This window comes from Podarcis liolepis, assembly GCF_965112155.1.
Source record: "Podarcis liolepis genome assembly, chromosome: 8".
In the NCBI taxonomy this organism is placed as follows: domain Eukaryota; kingdom Metazoa; phylum Chordata; class Lepidosauria; order Squamata; family Lacertidae; genus Podarcis; species Podarcis liolepis.
In genome coordinates, this window is record NC_139560.1 from 64,146,784 (window position 1) to 64,167,221 (window position 20,438).

Below are 20,438 nucleotides of genomic sequence, written 5' to 3' on the forward strand. Positions count from 1 at the left end.
AAGGAGTCTCACTATATTTAAGCAAATATTTGTTTATTTTTCTTACCCTTTATTACAGTTGGTACTAAAGCGTTGAGAGGCCATACAAGTGCTTATTGTTAAGCTGATTTAAGCGTATTCTGGTGCTGAGCTTGGCAATGCCAGTCCAAGAAACTGGCTTCCTGAAGCAGAGGCCAAATGGTACCTTTCCCCCTCGCGGAGTTACTATGCCCCTTGCAAGCTGTTGTCTATGGTGCCTCCCGGTTGCTACCTATCCATCTTGAAAAATAAAGGCAGGACTCTTCCTTTTACTGATGTACGGTAGTTGCTGGGGAGCAGCAAAACAACTCGCCAGCTGCCTCTATGTTGGCTCCTTTTACACCACAAATAATGGCGTCCATGGTGGTAGGAGGCTAGTCCATTAACAAGCAAATGTTGTGGACTAGTAACTTTTGACATTTGCAAGACTGGGATGAGATGAGGTCTGCTACTCCTTGACCTGGGTGGTGCTGTGGTCTAAACCACAGAGCCTAGGACTTGCCGATCAGAAGGTCGGCAGTTCGAATCCCTGTGACGGGGTGAGCTCCTCTTGCTCAGTCCCAGCTCCTGCCAACCTAGCAGTTCGAAAGCCCGTCAAAGTGCAAGTAGATAAATAGGTAGATAAATGGGAAGGTAAACAGTGTTTCCGTGTGCTGCTCTAGTTCGCCAGAAGTGGCTTAGTCATGCTGGCCACATGACCTGGAAGCTGTACGCCAGCTCTCTCGGGCAGTAAAGCGAGATGACCGGCGCAACCCCAGAGTCGTCCGCGACTAGAACTAACGGCCAGGGGTCCCTTTACCCTTTACCTTTACTCCTTGAGCTGCTTGAGATTTGCTCCAAAAAGTCCTTGTTGTCCTGGTATACTGCCTCCCTGCAGTACCAGTGAATTATTGAGGTCAGCAGCAGGGGAAAACATGAGAGTTTTGTTAATATTTCCCTCAGCTCTTTCCATCTTCCATGGACCCAAGTGGTTTGCTAAATAATAGTATCACTGCAGCGTGCGAATTGCAAGCGTTTTTGAGAAGCCCAAGTGGGGTTTGCAAATCCTGGGAGACCTTGAGAGCTGAGAGACTGCACTTACAATGACTCTAATTGTCTTTCTGGAGAGATTCAGAAACAAGGTGACAGAGAGTAGGTGGGAGGTCTTGGGAAGAGTGGTGTGTTGAAATCAAGAGTGTCTGGCTGATACAGGCTGTTTCAAATGTTTCTGGGTGACTACTTTCCCTGGCTGGCTTTTGCTTCAGTTTTCCATCTGCAGTCATGACAACAGGTGTTGAGTGTTACTTCAAATGCTTTCTGGCCTTGCGGTGATTCTGTACTCACATTATATGAAGTAATTCCAAGATACCTTCTCTCTCTGTGAAGCGTTGCCTATAAATTTTCCCCAGGGCTCTGAATTTGCAGTGGTCTGTGTTGCAGTGGAAATGCTGTTGCAGTAATAGTAATAGTAGTAGCAGCAGCAACAACAACAAACAACATCAGCCTGCCAGCAATGCCTGTAAAAGAAAAAAAAGTGGAAAGTGAGGTGTTCCAATGGGTTCAGGAAGCTGTTTTCTTGAGAATTGCAGTGATACCAACGTGTTATGAGGATTGGACAAATCACTGAGTTGAAGCAGTTGCAGGAGGCAGCATGTTAGCATCTTCTGGAATAAGTATAAAGAAAAGGGAAATTAAAAACAAAACAAAAACAGAACTTGAAAGGCAATTGGAAAGCTTTTTGTGCTTGATAAAACTGCTTCCTGCACCCAATGGAGTCGTTCTCTTTGCATTTCGACTTGTGGTGCTCACTTATTCAGTATGACAAGCAAAAATTTATGTTACAAAATAAAAATAAAAGTAAAAATGCTGTGCCTAGGAAAAACCCAGTTTCCAATTAAACATACCAGAGCACTTCCATTTACATATTGCACCAGAAGAAGAGGACTGGAAGGGGACTCCAAATGATAACATGGAAAGTTATTTAGATAGTAAAGATTTTTAAAAATCCATATATTCTAAACCTCTGAGGCATGGTTGGCTTTCCGCCATATTTGTATTGTGTGACCAAAGAAGACACAATGGGACACAACAATCTCAAGGACTAGGGAGGGTGGGCAAGGATTTGCTGCTGGGACAAGGAACTCCAGGAGCTGGTAGTGGAATGGGGGTAAGGAGGGATTTGAGGTGTCAAAATGCCAATGACCAGTCCTTTGGACATACCTACCCATTGTATGGCCTACCAAGCTGGGTTGTAGCCTACTGTTTATGCATTGTGGTCTAAGTATCTGGCCTTTGTTGAGGAGCCAGGAGTCTTACTAAGCTTGTCGATATGGCTGGTGAGCTGCCTGCAGCTTGGGTTATAAGCTGGCTGTGCTGACTTCAACTACAGAGTTTCCGGGATGTGCTTCCTTTTGATGCAACTCTGAAAATACTAACTCAAGTATGGTACATCCTTGTGTTGCATTCCCACATTGTCACCATCCCCTCACACTCTTCTCCAACACCATGGCAGTGGTACGGAGAGCTGGATCTGAGCCTCTGTGTATCGAGCCAAGGGTATATAGCTGGCAGACTTTTCCTTCTTGTAGCCTCAAAGGACTGCTGACCTTCTAAGGCTAGAAGATGGACAAGAGTAAGAAAACAGGTGCAGCTTGCCCTTAGGCAAGTTGTAAAATATAAACTGTTGGTTTTGGTAATGTACTGGTATTATTTGATAAGTACATAGATGAAAATAGATGGGTGTTCTGTTTTCGTTGGGGTACCGAACATTTAACCAGGTATGTGACAAGGTACTTTAAAATTCTTCTTTTTCTTCTCCTCCCTCCAGGTGTGACATCTGTTGCCTTTCCTTCCGCACGCACCGGGGTTTGTTGCGGCATAATGCGGTTATTCATAAACAACTTCCAAGGGACCCACTGGGAAAGCCTTTTATTCAGAATAACCCTTCGATTCCTGCAGGCTTCCACGATTTGGGATTCACAGATTTCTCCTGCAGGAAATTTCCTCGCATTTCTCAGGTATCTGCCCCATTTGGCTGGCTGGCTGGCTGGCTGGCTGGCTTGCTCTTTCTTTCTTTCTTTCTTTCTTTCTTTCTTTCTTTCTTTCTTTCTTTCCTTCCTTCCTTCCTTCCTTCCTTCCTTCCTTCCTTCCTTCCTTCTTTCCTTTCCTTCCTTCCTTCCTTCCTTCCTTCCTTCCTTCCTTTCTTTCTTTCTTTCTTTCTTTCTTTCTTTCTTTCTTTCTTTCTTGGAACAAAGCGCTTTTTGATCTGTGATTTTAAACCTGGGCTGTTTTTATACTGTATCTGTTGTACTGAAAGGTAGTTTTCTGGTCCCCCCCCCCCCCCGGAATTTATTTTCTTTGGTTGGTTCTGATCCTATTCTGTTGGGGGGCGGGGGTTCAAATAGTGTTTTGTTTGTATGCTGCTCAGGGAATATATTTGACGGGTGACTCTATAAATTCAGCAATTAATAATTGTGTACAAGGAGTATACAAGCCAGCCGCTTCAGGAGAGTAGATGTTTTCTCCTTCGCCTCTGGCTGCGTGACGTTTATTTGCGTTCTCGTGTGGTGTCTCGTAGGTCTGGTGTGAAACGAACCTGCGGCGATGCATCAGTGAACATCACCGGTATGTCTGCGAGGTGTGCAACAAGGCGTTCCCCATGCGCTCAGCACTCAAGCTGCATGCAGAGACCCACGCCGCGGATCAGGAAAGAGACAAGCACGAACTGCCCTCGGAGGATCCGGACCGGAAAGCTTACATGGCATCCTTGGGGCTGCAGCATACCAAAGACGTTGAACCTGCCCAGCAGGAGGAGCTGGCTTCAGATGAGGCCCAAGAAACGCAGCTCCGAACACTGAAATGTAACCTACCTCAGGAACCTGGTAGTGCTAACCAGTTGAACATGTCTCCTCTGGAGGCTGCTTCTGTGGGAGGGCCCTTCTCTGTCCTCGCCCCCACGAAAGAAAACATGAAGCTCCTGTCACTACAGCCTTTCCAGAAAGGCTTCATCATTCAGCCCGACACTAGCATTGTCGTCAAGCCCATTTCCGGCGAGCTGGCGGACATCCAGCAGATCTTGAAGATGGCTTCCTCTGCGACGCCGCCAATAAGCCTCCCGCCCCTCTCGAAGGCGCCTCCTGTCCCCTTGCAGTCCCTCTTCAAGCACATGCCTCCGCTGAAGCCAAAGCCCTTGGTGGCTCCCAGGACGGTCGTCGCAGCGTCGACGCCTCCTCCGCTGGTCAGCACTCAGCAAGCCTCGCCAGGGTGCATCAGCCCAAGCCTTCCTCCGGCGCCACCCAAGCCGCTCAGAACCTCCGAAGAGTCGACTTTGGCCTCTCACCTTCCTCACGGTAAAGCAGGAAACCAACCCAGCCCTTCTCCCCAGGCCAAGGCGGAGCCTTTGAGCCAGAGCGAGATGAAAACGCAGCTGGAGCAAGACAGCATCATCGAAGCCCTGCTGCCCTTGACGATGGGTGGGAAGATCAAGCAGGAGGTCATGGAGAGGGACTTCAAAGCCATGATTGCCGGGGCAGCAAGCAAGAAGGCCCCCGCCGTGAGGAAAATGACGTTCCCCTGTCACTTGTGCAAGCAGGTGTTCGCCTTCTCCGGGGTCCTGAGGGCTCACATCCGCTCCCACCTAGGCATCTCCCCGTACCAGTGCAACATCTGCGACTACATTGCCGCCGACAAGGCGGCGCTGATCCGGCACCTGCGGACGCACAGCGGCGAGCGGCCGTACATCTGCAAGATCTGCCACTACCCTTTCACGGTGAAGGCCAACTGCGAGCGCCACCTGCGGAAGAAGCACCTGAAGACGACGCGGAAGGACATCGAGAAGAACATCGAGTACGTGGCCAGCAACGCGGCGGAGATGGTGGACGCCTTCTGCTCTCCGGACACGGTGTGCAAGTTTTGCGGGGAGGACCTGAAGCACTACCGAGCCCTGCGCATCCACATGCGGACGCACAGCGGCTGCCAGAAGAAGAAGCCGTTCGAGTGCAAGGAGTGCGGCACAGCCTTCTCGGCAAAGCGCAACTGCATCCACCACATCCTCAAGCAGCATTTGCACATCCAGGAGAGGGAGATTGAGAGCTACGTGTTGGCTGTGGACTGCACAGCCCCCGAGAGCCAGCCAGGCACCCTGCTTCTCGAAGACAGCGCCTACCTAGACCGCAAGCCCATCGCCCCCTTCCTGGAGTCGCAGAACGGCTTCTTGAGGAGCGCCCCTTCTCACGCATCGATCAAACTCGAAAACGCAAGCAGCTTCCCTATGGAATTCGACGAGCCTCTGGACTTCTCGCAAAAGAACAAAGACCTGAACTCTGTGATGGTGAAGCAGGAGAGCCCGTTTGGGTCTTCTGTTTACGACGGCTCTATGGAGCCCATAGACTTGTCGATCCCCAAAGCTCCAAAGAAGGAAAAGGACGACAGCACCCCGAATCAGGATACAAAGGAAGGGCACGAGGAGAATCTCCACAACGGCCAGCAGTCTCCTCCAGTGAACAATAACCCGGAAAACAAAGCTCCCGGACATTCCCAGCCATTGAAGGGTCCACTGCATTTGACAGTCCCAATCATTTCTCCCTCCCTCCTGGGAAATGCTGCCTTGCTCCGGCCCTTGAGGCCTAAGCCACCACCCCTCTTGCCAAAGCCCCCCGTGGCGAAAGAGCTGCCACCCCTTGCTTCCATTGCGCAGATTATTTCGTCCGTGTCGTCTGCTCCCGCTCTGTTGAAAACGGACGCCGCGGACTCTGTCCCCAAAGCAGCTGCTGGCCCTGAGAAGCTGGGGGCCCCAAAACCGAAAGCAGCTCCCGCGGCTGCTGCCCAGGCGGACCCCATCGTTTCCACTGACTTGACGCCGCATGCATGCAGCCCCAACGGGCCCCAGAAGTCCACCACGTCTGGGTCTGTGAAAAAGAGAGGCCGGAAGAAAGGGGCAAAAAACAAGCTGAAGGCAAGCAGCAGCAGCAGCGTGGACCTGGAGTCGAGCGGGGAGTTCGCCAGCATAGAGAAGATGCTGGCAACCACAGACACCAATAAGTTCAGCACGTTCCTGCAGTCGACGGAGGACTTCAAAGAAGCAGCGGCTGACCCAAACGGAACCAGTGAGGAGGAGAAAGAAGCGGCCGAAGACAAACTCCTGCGGGGAAAGAGAAACGCCTACTCAAATTGCTTTCAGAAAATCAACTGTCCTCATTGTCCGAGAGTTTTCCCCTGGGCGAGTTCCTTACAGCGGCACATGCTCACTCACACAGGTAAGAGAGTTTTTGTTGTGAAGTGGCCTTGGGGACCCATGCAACGGATGCTTGCTGTAGAGCACATCCTTCTAGATTTGGGATGGGTTGAGGGGTCATTCTGGCCTAAAGGAAATGGCCAGGATGAACCAGGTTTAGTACACAGAGCCTGGAAGGGTGCGGTGGGCTTGTTCAGAATGATGTGGGCTCTTACTCAGTTAACCATCCAGCAGGTCATCTTTGAGATAAACCTACTCAAGTTTTCAAGTGTGTGTTCATACGTTGGTGAATAGGCCAATTGTAATGACTGATGCTAGATGTATTGGATCAGCATGCATGTAATGCTACAGGAATATAAGCTTGCACAACTAAACCATGGTGCTTTGGAAACCAGGAAGGAAGTGATGGGAGTGGAGTTGGAGGCAACACACATGCAAGCTCGGGGATTGTCCCCATTCTGCCAAAAACGGCTCAGTGCCATGTGCGAACTGATCCCATAGCATCTATAAGTGCTGTTTTGGTTGAGGGCTTTCTTCTGCCCTAATGCAAAACTTGAAGGACTTCTGGAACAATGGTTTTGCTTGGGTGTTCAGTGTTCAGGATCCCTAGTTAGAAAACTGATGGGCTGGGAAACATTCCTGGCCAACTGCCTGGAGAATCCCTGCCAGTCTGGGTGGACTCTACTGGGTTAAATGGATCTTTTGGTTTAGGCTACCTGCCACACTAGTTTGAGGAAACTGCTGAAGGGGGATGAGCGGAAGAGGAGAAACAGCAGAGGGAGTGCTGCTCAGTCCTGTCCCCCAAGTCCATATCTCTGCTTCAGATCCCCCATAGTAGCTATTCTCCCTTGTGGGATGTTCAGTGCCCTTTTCTCCACATTTATAATCCTGAGGATCAGAGAAATTTCTGGGGGAATGGTGGGATTTGGAAAAGCAAAAGAGCACCCCAATTTTTTCACTATGCCTTTACTTCTATCTGCCACCACCAAAAGTGGCTTTTCTTACCTTAAACAAGCTGTTGAGCTACCGTTTAAAAGAGCGTTTGCATGTAACACATAGTTTGGGCCTTACTATAAGCCTAATTCTTAAGTCCTCTAAAATTTTAAGACTGCTGTGAATGTTGTGTTTGGCTGCAGCTCTGGCCCTCCTCTACCAATCCCCAGACACACCATAATAACCAAACAGACCTCCTTTCTTGCAGTGGATGGCCATAGTTGGTGGTTCTGTTTTCATATCTAAGCTCATGGTGTTTAGTTGCGCGGTTCAGAGGCCACAGCTGCTCTCAAAAAAGAAAGAGGCAGAGCAAAGGACAAAATAAACTTGAGCAACTATCACAGTAGCATATTTTTCTCCCACTGGTTTGCTACTGAAAACTCACTGTGCTCATGGTAGACATCTTGAAAGTGAAGTGGTGTTGCCGCTGAAGGTTTTCAAGCATCCCTGGGGAATTTTTCTTGTTGATGGTTCTCTGGTTCCAAATAAGATATTTGTAGTCTTTCCAGTCTGAAACAGTTGGGAAGTTTTCTCCTTCCAATGTAGCACCCTGCATACTTCCGCATTTGTTGCAGGGTGCAACGGTCAACCTCTATAGAGTTTTCCACAGCACAGAGCTTACTTTTCAGAGGCATCCTAGTGGATGAGATACAGGAGCAGTCTTCTGCTCACCTGAAGCACATCTTATCCAGGTTCTTTTGGATACATGGCTTGCAAAATGCTGGGACGCTTGGGTGTGCAGATACTGGTGGCATTGCTGGGTTACCTTTTAGCTTTGCAAGGAAGGCGGGTGATGAGAGCACACTGAAGCTGTATTGAGAGAAATGAGGTAAACTTACTGTTCTCTGTAGCAGTACACCGTAGTGAGGAATAGGCCTCAAAATTGTGGGGGGGGGGGGAGATTGCATATTTCAGGTTCATGTAAACATAGCCCCTGGTTAAATTGTTGAACCCAGGGGTGCTTCTGAAATAACATGGTTGGGGATTGATATGAGCTCCTCTCCATCACCCATGCTCACACAATTTCCCCACAGTCTATAAGCATCAGCTAACCAACTGTTAATTTTTATTTATTTATTAGGTTTACATACTGCCCTTCTTCAAAAGAATTTCAGGGCAGTTCACAAGATTAGAAATACATACTGTATAAGTAGTTAAAACAAAACCAACCAACTCCCACCGACGCATTTAAAAGGCTGCAGAATATGAATCTGCCAAAGGCCTGGTTAAAGTGGAACATTTTCGTCCGGTGCCTAAAGATATATAATGAAAGTGCCAGACAAATCTCCCTGGGGTGGGAGCATTCTGAAAAACGGGGAGCCTTCAGAAAACTCAGTGCATAGCATACCTATATAGCTTATTCGTTCATTGCCCTTTGCAACTTTAGTATTGACTGTTCTACTTACACATATACAGTATTCAAAGTTAGTTTTCAGATCATTAGCAACAAAATACATAGAGAGTAAAGAACATAATCCCTCCCCTGCCAGTCAATTCAGCTCCAGGGTAGTTGTCTCTGCATCCCCCTGCCCCCTTGGCATTGTGAACTATCAACAAAATAAAAATAAATAAAAAAGGAGGCTCTGAGCAGTCCTGAAGAGCCTTAACTCTGCTAGCCCAGAATCTGAAGCCGCTCAGAACACCATTGGAAGTCTCCACTGGCTCTTCCCTGTGCTGTGGTTGAAGCCACCAGCACTAAAATGTTGATGAGTCATTTGCTTGTGCAACAGACTTGGGGTAGATGGGGAAGGAAGCAGATGACAAAATGTGAACTTCTGCTGCATTCCTGAGATGTGACAGCGCCCAGGGAAGATCCCCCCACAGCCGTGACATTACATTAGCAAGATGCTTTCCATGTTAACAAACGAAAGGCTGAAAAGGGAAGGGAAAAGTCCTTGCTCCTGGTGATTGCTCTTAATGGCATCCTCACTGTCTGTAGTGCAGCCCACTTCTGCCTGTATACCTGGGTCTGTTGCAGAGCTCGCAAAAGAAGTATTTATTTTGTTACATGGCGTATGGAATGTATTTTTGAAGCCTGTGTGTGTGAAAACAGTGGGTGTTAGCTCATCTTGGAAATGAGCAGCGGCTGGAGTACTCTTGGGAAATTTGTCAACGATCTTTCATGTTTTGGTGCTGTATTCTTCAGACATCACTGAAACTCATTTCACCATCTCTGATTTGCTACTTCTCTACTCAACGTATATTCTTACCCTTCTGTTCCTTTGGGTTTAAATAAAAGCAGGATTTAAGCAGTGATGAGGCGTTGCTGTATTCCTGTGTGAAATATATAGCTGCTTTTGATTTGCACTGGCTTCGGTCAAGTGCCACAGAGGGCAGAGTTCCCCGCTGCTCCGAACTACTCCTTTGCAAAATGGAAAGTTAGCCCATTTTCACTTCAAGTATTTTCTGTAGGTTTACATCAGTAATCAGCATTGATCTCTCCAATCTGAAGGAGACGTTTTTTCGCTCTTTGTTGGCAAGAGAAAGTCACTATTTGTGTAGTAAAACAAACAAAAACAACATCATGTGAACCATCCCAGAGACCTTCGGAATGGTAACCTTAAATTAGCAAGACAGCCAACAAGTCTTCCACTTCCAGGTCTCTGCATGTTGTGGAAATGACTTAGCATTGGTGTTGTTTAAAAAAAACATCACATGATCGTTTCAAGTTCAGATTCAGATTTTAAGTAGTGCAGAAGCCACGTTTTGGTGGAAGATCAATGTGACAGAAACATCCTTAAAGCCTGCATTGTGCATTGGAGAGGCAATGGTAACAGCCACCCTTGGCTTTGCTATAGTAGCTGATTCCTCCGTGTCCTATTCTCTCGCCATTGTTTTTTGCATCCTACTGGTGTGTAGAGATCAGAGGTTGCTGTTGGCGCTGTGTTAACGTGCGAAACAGCAGACTCCCTTCCTCCTAAGGACGTTAAACTTTTTGCACCTGAAAGAGAGCTTGGCTGGGGAGATATCTGAGCTTAGGATATTTTTAATGGAGCAGAGTCATAGTTGTTCATCACATTGTGTTGAATAGTACAGAATCACGACAGCTGCACTGACATTTCAACTTGGATTCTAAAGTGTGATGAACTTGTTTGGAACGCCAGATGGCTAAAATGGGCTCTGCAAGGCGATGGCTCCTTGCAGCAGCTGGAACAGCAAGGAAGCTCCCTTATCAATAGTGTCTACCCTGAATGGCGCAGGTTCCTTTGGGTTTTGCATAAACGTTTCTCTCATCCCACCCGGTGAAGCCAGTGATTGAACCACAGGACTCCTTGAATGCAAAGCATGTGCTCTATCACTCCGCTGCTGCCCTTCCCCCAAACATGACTTGCCATGTGCTTCTCAGACATCTCCCAGAGAGAGAGAGAGAGAGAGAGAGAGAGAGAGAAGGATGTCTTTGTGTTATTGCCAGACATTTCTGTGGTGGTTAGATGTATGATGTAGAGCACACGGAGTCCTTTCCAGCCAGCCTCTGTTTGGCATCCATAATGCATTCCCACCCTAACCCCCCTTGCTCTTCCTAAGTTCCCACCTGTTTCAGCTGTTTTCCTCTGGGTCCAGCTCATTTTGTAGCCCTGACGCCCAGTTTTGCATGTTATCTTGTCAAAAATTCACAATGTGACCAGTCTCTCTTGGTGCTGTAACATACTCTACTGGGAAAAACATCCTACAAACTATATACAGTGGTACCTCGGGTTACATACGCTTCAGGTTACAGACTCTGCTAACCCAGAAATATCACCTCAGGTTAAGAACTTTGCTTCAGGATGAGAACAGAAATCGTGCGGTGGCGGCGCAGCGACAGCAGGAGGCCCCATTAGCTAAAGTGGTGCTTCAGGTTAAGAACAGTTTCAAGTTAAGAAGGGACCTCCGGAACGAATTAAGTACGTAACCAGAGGTACCACTGTAGAGATATGTCCAATGCAGATGTGTTTCAACACCAACAAGAGGAGGTCATCCAGTGAAGACATCTCTGCGCGATAAGTGCACTACTGCATAAACCAATCCAAAAGCAGATATTAAAATACTCCGCAGTCAGCTGGCTATGCAGTTTCTTCTGGATTCATCTGGTTAGCGCAGGATCATGGCGTCTGAAGGGCAGGCTGTGTAATACAGTAGTTAACTCTGATACAGTTGAGTTTTCTTAACCACTCTGCTTCTAAATAGTGGCTCTGCTTTTTTAAGCCCAGAAGAGCTTAAACTTGAGTCCTATTGTATTGGACACTTCTCAGGGGGCTCGAATTTCAGAGCCTTGATATTCAACCTTCCTAATTTTATTTTATATGTGAGTTGATTTAGGCCACAGCTGCAGTCTTAAAAGTGCTGTTTGGGAAGTAATTCCCCTTTCTGTTCTGGACTTCCTTCAGAGGAGGACGGAGCTGCTATAAACTCAGCCGCAGTTGCGCAAAGCAAGCAGAGGGTATAGAAAGGCACGCAGGAGTTCCTGTGACACTTTAGAAAGAAGATAAATGTGTTTTTTCTCCCTGCTCCATTCAGGTCAGAAGCCCTACCCCTGTCAAAAATGTGATGCCTTCTTTTCCACCAAATCTAACTGTGAACGCCACCTCTTACGCAAACACGGAGTTGTCAACTACTGTCTGAGAAGAAACGGGCTTATCCCCCAGTCTAAAGAAAGTGATGCTGGAGCTCATGATAGCACAGGTAGCTCTTTTAGGTTGTTCCAGAATATAAAACAAAGTCGTGTTTCTTTTTTCCTTCGGGCCCCTCAGATGAATGACTGGCTAGGTGTCACAGCAGCACAGACATGCGTGATTACAATCTTTCAAGAAGATTATATCAAATCAGGCCACTGGTCCACCTAGTCCAGGGTTTCGCAAACTTGGGACTCCAGCTGTTTTTGGACTACAACTCCCATCATTCTTAGCAGGACCAGTGGTCAGGGATGATGGGGGTTGTAGTCCAAAAACAGCTAGAGACCCAAGTTTGTGGAATACTAGCCCAATACTGTCTACACTTGATCAAAGCATTTCAGCCTGCTCCTGTTCGATCACTCTTATCTTCCAGGGTGATTTAATAGCCAGGCCATCTGCCTATCACCAGTCACCACATAATTATCTTCTATCAGTGGAAAGCCAATAGTGAGATGGTCAATCCGCCATTCCTTCTCCCAGAAGTCCCCCAGTATTATTTACACTGACCGGCAATGAGTTTTAGCCTGGGAATCTTTCCCGGCCATGCTGGGAAGTGAACTGTGCAAACTTCAAACCATCAATTTTGCATGCAAAGCAGATGCTACACTGCGCTGCAGTCCTCCTCTGTTGTAAATGCCCTCCAGCTCCTTTAAAGTCGAGTGTTTATAGGTAGAAAAGGCCCTGTGTTAAATCCTGCCCATGCTCCTCCTGACGCAACCTGCTGTTTTTTTCCAGGTGGGGCACCCAGAGCTGGAGAGAGGTAGTTTCAGAACAAGGAGGGAAGCATTCATTGTCCCCTCATTCTGGACATAGATGGCCCATCCGTGCTTCATACAAGATCACCAAGGCTCACAATGTGTATTACACAATAGCTGTGCTTCTGTACATCCAGCTTAGCCCTAAGAAGGGAGTGGGTGCTGAGTAAATAATGACCTGATAGCACCCAGGGTAGTTGTTGTTTTCATTCTTTCTAGTTTGATTAAATAGGTTAAGCAACCTACATACTTTTTTTTTTTTACTATCGTTACAGTAAGAGAGCTTTGCCAGCGACACTGCCCTATTATGACCCAAGTTCTGCAAATTGTAGTTGTGATGAAGTCTAGTTTGTTAAAATTACAGACATACAGTGGACGCTCAGGTTACGAATGTGATCCGTGCGGGAGGCACGTTCGCAACCGGCAGCACCGCATCTGCGCACACGCGGGTCACAATTTGGCGCTTCTGTGCATGTACAAAGTGCGATTTAGCCAAACCCCAGAAGTAACCCATTCCAGTACTTCCAGGTTCGGCACGGTGTGCAACCTGAAAATGCGCATCCTGAAGTGTCTGTAACCCGAGGTTGACTGTACTGAAAAAGGACACACTTGTGTGCTGAGGAAGTTTTTGATTAGGTTTGACCCAGTTTTTGTTGAACAGCTGGTTGAACCAAAATGAAATTAAATAGCAATTGGATCTCCTGAGTTAGTCTTTGCGGCGGGGAATGTTTTGATCACAAAATATACAGCCACCTTACCAAAGATGCTCCCAGTTTAAAAGTCCAGATTGTGTAGAACTGCATCCCCAAATCATCTCTGATCATTTTTCTCGTTTCTCAGATTTGCCAATCCATTCAGAATTTTACAGCAGTTCGAATTTTAAACTAAATTGGAATTTTCAGTTGTATGTAAATCAGATTGTTCTCATTGATTAAAACGATGTGCGTGGTGCTTCCCCCCTGAATCTGAAGACGTAGGACATGTTTCTAGTGATGTGCTGAATTTGCAAAAAGACTATGAAACTTCTGATATCCCAAGAACAACAAAAAGTGTTGGTGCTTTGGTTGTGAAGTTTTTAAATTTTGCTTGGGTACCAGCTCAGCAGCTGCTAACACTGCTGTGCAGGTAAGTTCAGAACAGGTAATTTAGTAGCTTGAGGAGGGAAACCAGAGGTTTGGTGTGTGTCCTGGAATTTACCCTTATGGTTGTTTAGGGGAAAGTTGTCTTCTCCTCCTGCCACCCCCCCCCCCCCCGATAGGTTGGAGTTGCTTCCTATAACAGATGGCTGAATAAAGGACAGCTTGTGATGATGGTGAGGCATTTGTTACAGGTACCTTTTGAAAAATTCAGACATGAAACGAGAAAGGTCTCTTCGGTGAATCCTTCTATCTGTAAGATTCCTAGCTTACCAAAGTGTTCCACCTAGTGGATGCTGTTTGAGATTGGAGTGTGATGATGGGGAGGGGGTGGAGATCCCCAAACCAACCTGGCTGTTCTGCAGAAATTGAAAGTTCCTATAGTGGATCTTCACTATTTTCCCATAGGGCTGTTGCAACTTTAGGGGTCAGTGCAGCACAAGGCAAGTGCCTTGCGTAACTTCTTTCTCATTGCTATTGCATGCATTATTTGTCTCCCTCAGTACACGGTGTGTGTGTGCGCGTGCGTGCATGCACGCATGCATTCATGCATTGAAGCAGGTGTTAACTTCGGCCTTTTCTGGTCCTCCCCGCCGCTGCTGCCCCTGGTACGTGACTGAAAGAATGAAAAATGAGTCCTTCAGAGGACCCAGAACAGTAGCTTATAACTGAAATCCCTGGAAGCTGGCATGCTTGCGTTGCATAACTGTCAGTTATGCAAATGATATAGTCCTTTATCTCTTGCATTCATATGTAGGCATTTCAGTTAGACCTGTTTTGGAGTTTTTTAATACCTCGGAGGCTCCACCCAGTTAGTCTCTTAGCTTTCAAGGTTTTAAGTAGTGAATTCCAGTTTCTGCCCCACCCTGTAAAGAGTTCCTCCTTTAGCCATGACAAGAATGCACTGTTCACACTTTGCTTCCTAGTCAGCAGTTCTTTCACAAAAGCCAGAAGAGTTTTGCGACCCTTAAATAGGCTTACAGGGACAATACATGCAACAGCCATGTATTTTTTAGTGCAACAATAACGGTTTTTATTTTTGGAGTGTGTGCACGCTAAAATAGGTCCTCCTGCTGCTGCTGTTGTCATCATCCATCTGTCTTGAGAGGCAATGGAGTGCACTTCCAGGGGTAAAGTCAAACTGTTGTGTTAGCAGCACCAAAGTGACCTCCCCGGGACTCAAGCCTGGGTAGTGTGTAAGGAAGTCCTGGACTGCCCAGGCAAGACCCCCATCTTGGACTTGCGGCTGTGGTCCAAAGGAAAGCAGAGCAGTGTGTATTGCTAAATAGGTCCTCTCTTTCAGGGAAAGTCAACAAAATGTGCTAAGTGTATACTAAAAGGTGGGCAACTTCCAAGAATAGGGAGTCTAGTTGCAGGTTTATTTTTAAAACTGGTATACCACCTAATTTTCAAGAGAGAAGGCAGCACATAGCTCACCATCCTATTTCCTAACCCCAATTAGTTCACATGGTCAGTAGTTGGTTGCTCCTGAAGCTAAGCTTGGAACACACAAAAGATAATCCAACTGGAATAATTCCCACATTCTAGTATCCGAAAATGATATTAAATACCCACTCAGAACACCATTTTATCCTTGCAACAACCTTGTAGGGCAGGTTATCCCATGGTGCAGGAATGGGAAACTTTTGGTCCTCATGATCTCATCATCTTGTTGGACTGCAACAACTTCATAATCCATTGGCTATGCCTGCAGGGGCTGATGGGAGCAGGTTCCTGATCCCTGCCATAAGGTGAATAATACACGCAAGACCACCATTTGAGCATCATTGCAAGGGGGTTGGACTAGATCAGTGTTCCCCAACCTTGGGCCTCCAGCTGTTTTTGGACTACAACTCCCATCATCCCTCACTAGCAAGACCAGTGGTCAAGGATGATGGGAACTGTAGTCCGAAAACATCTGGAGGCCCAAGGTTGGGGAACACTGGACTAGATAACCCCAGGGTTCCTCCCAGCTCTATAGTTCTATGATTCTAATGGTGATTTGAACCTGGGCTTCTCATGTCCAAACTCAGGATTGTAGCCACTGCATCCTATTGGTTCTGCTACCTGAAGCAACCAAATTTCTGGATTTCCTCCCATGCTATGACAACGGACAAAATGTGGTTGTCCCTGCAAGAGGTTCTTGGTGTGGGTGGATGTGCTGCATTTTGCTTTTACTTAGCTGTATGGATGCTGATTAAACGAGGAGTCGGTAAAAGGGGAACTAGGAAGCTGCTGTGGTTGTAAGAAAAAATGAGAAATGCTAGCAAATAATTTGCTAGAAAGGCAAACTTGTGATTTCAAGGGGAGATTCCGGGATATTTGCCGCCAGAGACAGTTAAAAAATTATTGTGCTTTTGCTTTTGCTTTTTTTTTGGGGGGGGGTGTTAATTGTTGTTTTCTACTGTGTGTGTTTCTATGTAATGTGGTAAGTGATGACTCCTCTTTCTATAAAGGAAGGATAGGGTTAAAATATTCTCTCCCACTGAAAGCCACTTAATAGTTCATGTTATCAAGTATTGCTGATTTGGTTGTTTTACAGACTGAATTGGCTCTTGGGCACTTCCCTGCCTTCCATTCTGTGCTGTGGGTTCTTGGGCTCATAATGCCATCTCTGGAGCTGTAACCAAACTGCTCTGATAAATTCTGAATTACAGGAATGTTGTGATGAAGCTGTTGCCAATCTGCTGTGATGAATATGGTTATAATCATAACCATCTTCTCTGTCTTGTTCCTGGGGATTAGCTATGTTTGCCATTTTGTCTCAAAACGCTGAACGTTCCTACCGCTAAAAATGGTTAGCTCACAAATGTGTGCATTGTGGTCTTTGTGCGGTTCCACATGGCCTCTGCACCAGTCCAAGTATCCTCATTTTCTCCCATTAAACCCAACATCTTATCACCAGTCTGCTTTAAAACATCTACAGCTTGTTGATTTCTGTCCGTCTCGACCTTGAAAGTCATCTTCTTTTCCAAGGACTCTCCCTATCTTCGGTTTTGAGGTTCTCGTTCATAAATACGCGCTCTGTGTGTCAGCATGAAAGGAACCTAAACATTTCTTTTTATCAAGAGTTTGTAAATCCCCCATAGTTACTCAGCAGCTATTAAGCATTTATGAGTTGAAGGCTTAGACTTGTAATCTGTAGCTTGTTAGCCTTCTTGTGCTTGTCATGTGTAGAAGGCCTTCTCAAAAACTCAGATGCATGCTAACCATACAAGGTGATTGAGTTTACTCAGGCCAATATATCAATAGATGTAATAAAAAAACTAAAGGATGCTGTGTTGGTCTGTTAAAAAACAATAGTAGCCCAAAATCCATGGTCGAACAAAACCTGTATTAGTGCCAACCAAAATGTCACAAAATAGCAAGCAAGCTTTTGAGTTCTCCAGAACTTCAGCAGGCTCAAAGCGAGCCACCAATTTTGCATTTAGTTCTTAAGAACTAAAGATATGGTGTTCATCTACTGCTTTGGCTCTTCATGAGAGAAAGAGGAGAAATGGAATGGCCATTCATTGGCAGCAAAGGGGCAACAGTTTTAAAATGGTTGCCCTGATCCAATAGAAGGACAGGAAAATGCTGAAGGGATCTCGTTTCCACAGCTTTAAAGCTTTTAACAATATGTCAAGATCTACTCAACAGAAGGATGGGGCCCTCTGTGCCCCCTCCCAAATAGATACCCCATCGGGGGTACTGAACACCATCATGCCCTGCCCTGCTCTGAGGTCAGGCATGGAGGAATCCTATACAGTGGTACTTCAGGTTACAAACTCTTCAGGTTGGAAACACTTTGGGTTACAAACTCCGCTATCCCAGAAGTAGTACCTTGGGTTGAGAACTTTGCCCCAGGATGAGAACAGAAATCGCACACTGGCGGCAGCAGGAGGCCCCATTAGCAAAAGCGCGCCTCAGGTTAAGAATGGTTTTGGGTTAAGAACGGACCTTCGGAATGAATTAAGTTCGTAACCTGAGGTACCACTGTACACAAGATAGATATCCTTTCCCTCATGTTAGATCAGGGTGAGTGCATTTTGCTAACAGGTAGATCTGTCTTTAATTTTTCTTACATTTTTAGGCTTTGTCTATCTAAGCACATGCCTTTTAAAATAAAATTGCTAACTCGCCAAAAGTAAAAACATGCAGTTCGTTTTTTCTTAGTTGGAAAACAAAATATGGAGATCCTTGTTGTTGTATGCACCAAATCTTGTGCAGATACAAGTTTCGGTGTCTGCATGCTGGCTTTGTTTAGCTGTCAGCTGTACCCAAACAGTTAATCACATGGAAGAGATGCTCAGGGGTGCTATGCCAGGCACTGCCATGCTACTGTTGGGCATGTGAGTTGGGCTAAAGTGTTTTGCACCAAGGTTGACTGTAGCACTATTGATTTGACTTGGAGGTCCAAGAATAATAGTCTTAAGTTGGTGAAAAACACACATCCAATCATGCCTTCTGATGTTATCCTTGACCAGGAATGTGTTGGACCCTGACTCAAAACAAATTTATGCGTGGGTGGCTGTGAAGTGAAACTTTTTGTGTGTGTGATGATTCCTGGTGCTTTTGATTGCTGAGGAACTTCAATGTTTCTCTTGTTTTCTCTTGCAGACAGCCAATCGGATCTGGAGAATGCAAGTGTGGGAAGTGAAGCGTTAGACTTGACCTCTGGCGAAAGAGACCACCTAGAGGAGGCCGCTGAGCTTCCAGACCCTGAGCGCAGTCCCAAAGAGGAGGAGAAGATGGACACATCTCAAGGGGAAGAAGATGCACAAGAGAAACTCAGTGAGGATGAAGAGGGGCCAGAAGAAGACTCTGCCAGTAACAGGAGCCTTGACCTCAATTTTGCTAGCAAGCTCATGGACTTCAAGCTGGCTGAGAGCGACCAGAGCACTGGTAGCAGCATTCAGGCAGAAAAGAAGCACACCTGTGACATTTGCGGGAAGTCCTTCAAGTTCGCGGGCACTCTCAGCCGGCACAAAAAGGCTCATGAGCGCGACGACAGGAAGGATGAAAAGAGCAGCGAGGACGAAAGCAAGAGCGTCCAAGGCGGAGGCCAAGTTCCTATGGCTCAGGAGGAGTCTTCTCCTGAGCAGGAAGAGCCCACAGGAGACCTAAAGGCAGCAGAGTCTCCCATGGACGGCGAGGCCACGGGGAAGGAGAACGAGGAAAGCGAGAGCATCTCCGAGGGGGAGAGCACGGAGCGGAAGTCTTCGGAGAAGAGCGACGATGACAGGAAGCCAAAAGCCAACGGCGGGACGAAGAGCGAGTCAAAGGCAGACAAGAGGAAGAAAGTCTGCACAGTGTGCAACAAGCGATTTTGGTCTCTGCAAGACTTGACAAGGCACATGAGGTCCCATACAGGTAAGAGGGCATTATTCCCAACAGTATGACTGTGAGGAAAGGCTGTAGCCTGGCACCCAAGTACTGTGTGGAGCAGCTCCTAGGTTTGTTCCCAGCATCTCCCCTGTCTGGAAACCTAGGGAGCTGCCACCAATTTAGGCAATGCTCAACCAGGAAGGCCACTGGTTTGACTTGCCTATTTCTGTAGGCAAGCAATAGGCAGAGGAGGGAAAACAGCCTTGCATCTCCCACCTTGTATATATGGCTAGAGTGCTTCCTGTGTTTCTTTTCAAAGAGGTATTCTTGTGCTCTCTTCAACCCTTATAATATCCAGAACCCTTTAGCTGCAGCAGGTTACCCACTTTTAATTTTTTGCTGTAGTTTTTTTAAAACTGTTTTTCCCTGGCTTTCCTTTTTTAAAAAACGAAAAAATAAAATAAATTACCCAGTCTCCTTACAGCAAAGCGCAACCATCAGGAAATAGAACTCAGTTCATTCTCCCTGTGCATTACTTTATTTGCTCTTCGGTTGAAGGTTGAAAAGGAAGTGCTGATTCATGAGCTGTTGGGCTGTTTTTCGTGTTCCTAGGGCTGTATTAAGCCAATTGGAAAATAAGTGAAAATTTGGTGTGTGTTTTTCCCTGAAAGAGAAGGAAGCCTGTTTACACTGCAGAGGGAAAGTGCTTTGTCACTGCTGCTGGATGCATTTCACAAAATTTCTGCAGAAAGCACACTAGCTTAAACGTGAAGAATGAACACCTCGTAAATCGCTCACGTTGCATGCATCATGTCAAACTATTTTGGCCTAATTCTTGCTAAGAGCATCTCTCTAGCCATCTATATGCAAAGTCAAAGCCCCCTTGGAAATAATCTTTTGGGGGCATTTAACTATGCTTGTAGAGAGACTAATAATAATAATAATAATAATAATAATAATAATAATAATAATATTTTATTATTTATACCCCGCCCATCTGGCTGAGTTTCCCCAGCCACTCTGGGTGGCTTCCAACTGAATATTAAAAACAATACAGCATCAGACATTAAAAACTTCCCTAAACAGGGCTGCCTTCAGTTGTCTTTTAAAAGTAAAATAGTTGTTTATTGCCTTGACGTCTGCTGGGAGGGCATTCCACAGGGCAGGCGCCACCACTGAGAAGGCCCTCTGCCTGGTTCCCTGTAGCCTCACTTCTCGCAGCAAGGGAATTGCCAGAAGGCCCTCGGCGCTGAACTTCAGTGTCCAGGCTGGATGATGGGGGTGGAGACGTTCCTTCAGGTATACTGGACCGAGGCCGTTTAGGGCTTTAAAGGTCAGCACCAACACTTTGAGTTGTGCTCAGAAA

General features: G+C 46.5%; 1 protein-coding gene and 1 long non-coding RNA gene across 29 annotated transcripts in view; one reads left to right on the forward strand and one right to left on the reverse strand.

Annotated features, from left to right (window-relative positions):
• Positions 1 to 20,438, forward strand: part of RREB1 (ras responsive element binding protein 1) — a 131,702-nt gene that overhangs the window by 104,478 nt on the left and 6,786 nt on the right. For 17 of the 28 annotated variants that reach the window (XM_083519012.1, XM_083518998.1, XM_083518993.1 and 14 more), the window contains 4 exons: positions 2,825 to 3,014; positions 3,575 to 6,251; positions 11,720 to 11,884; positions 18,365 to 19,117. In XM_083519012.1, the coding sequence (XP_083375138.1) occupies positions 2,825 to 3,014; positions 3,575 to 6,251; positions 11,720 to 11,884; positions 18,365 to 19,117 (3,785 nt within the window). The remainder of the gene's footprint in view (positions 1 to 2,824; positions 3,015 to 3,574; positions 6,252 to 11,719; positions 11,885 to 18,364; positions 19,118 to 20,438) is intronic. The other 11 variants (XM_083519003.1, XM_083519008.1, XM_083518999.1 and 8 more) reach the window with 1 other exon arrangement.
• The window catches only part of LOC310714469, a 165,033-nt gene that overhangs the window by 18,562 nt on the left and 126,033 nt on the right, over positions 1 to 20,438 (reverse strand). The window lies entirely within an intron of this gene.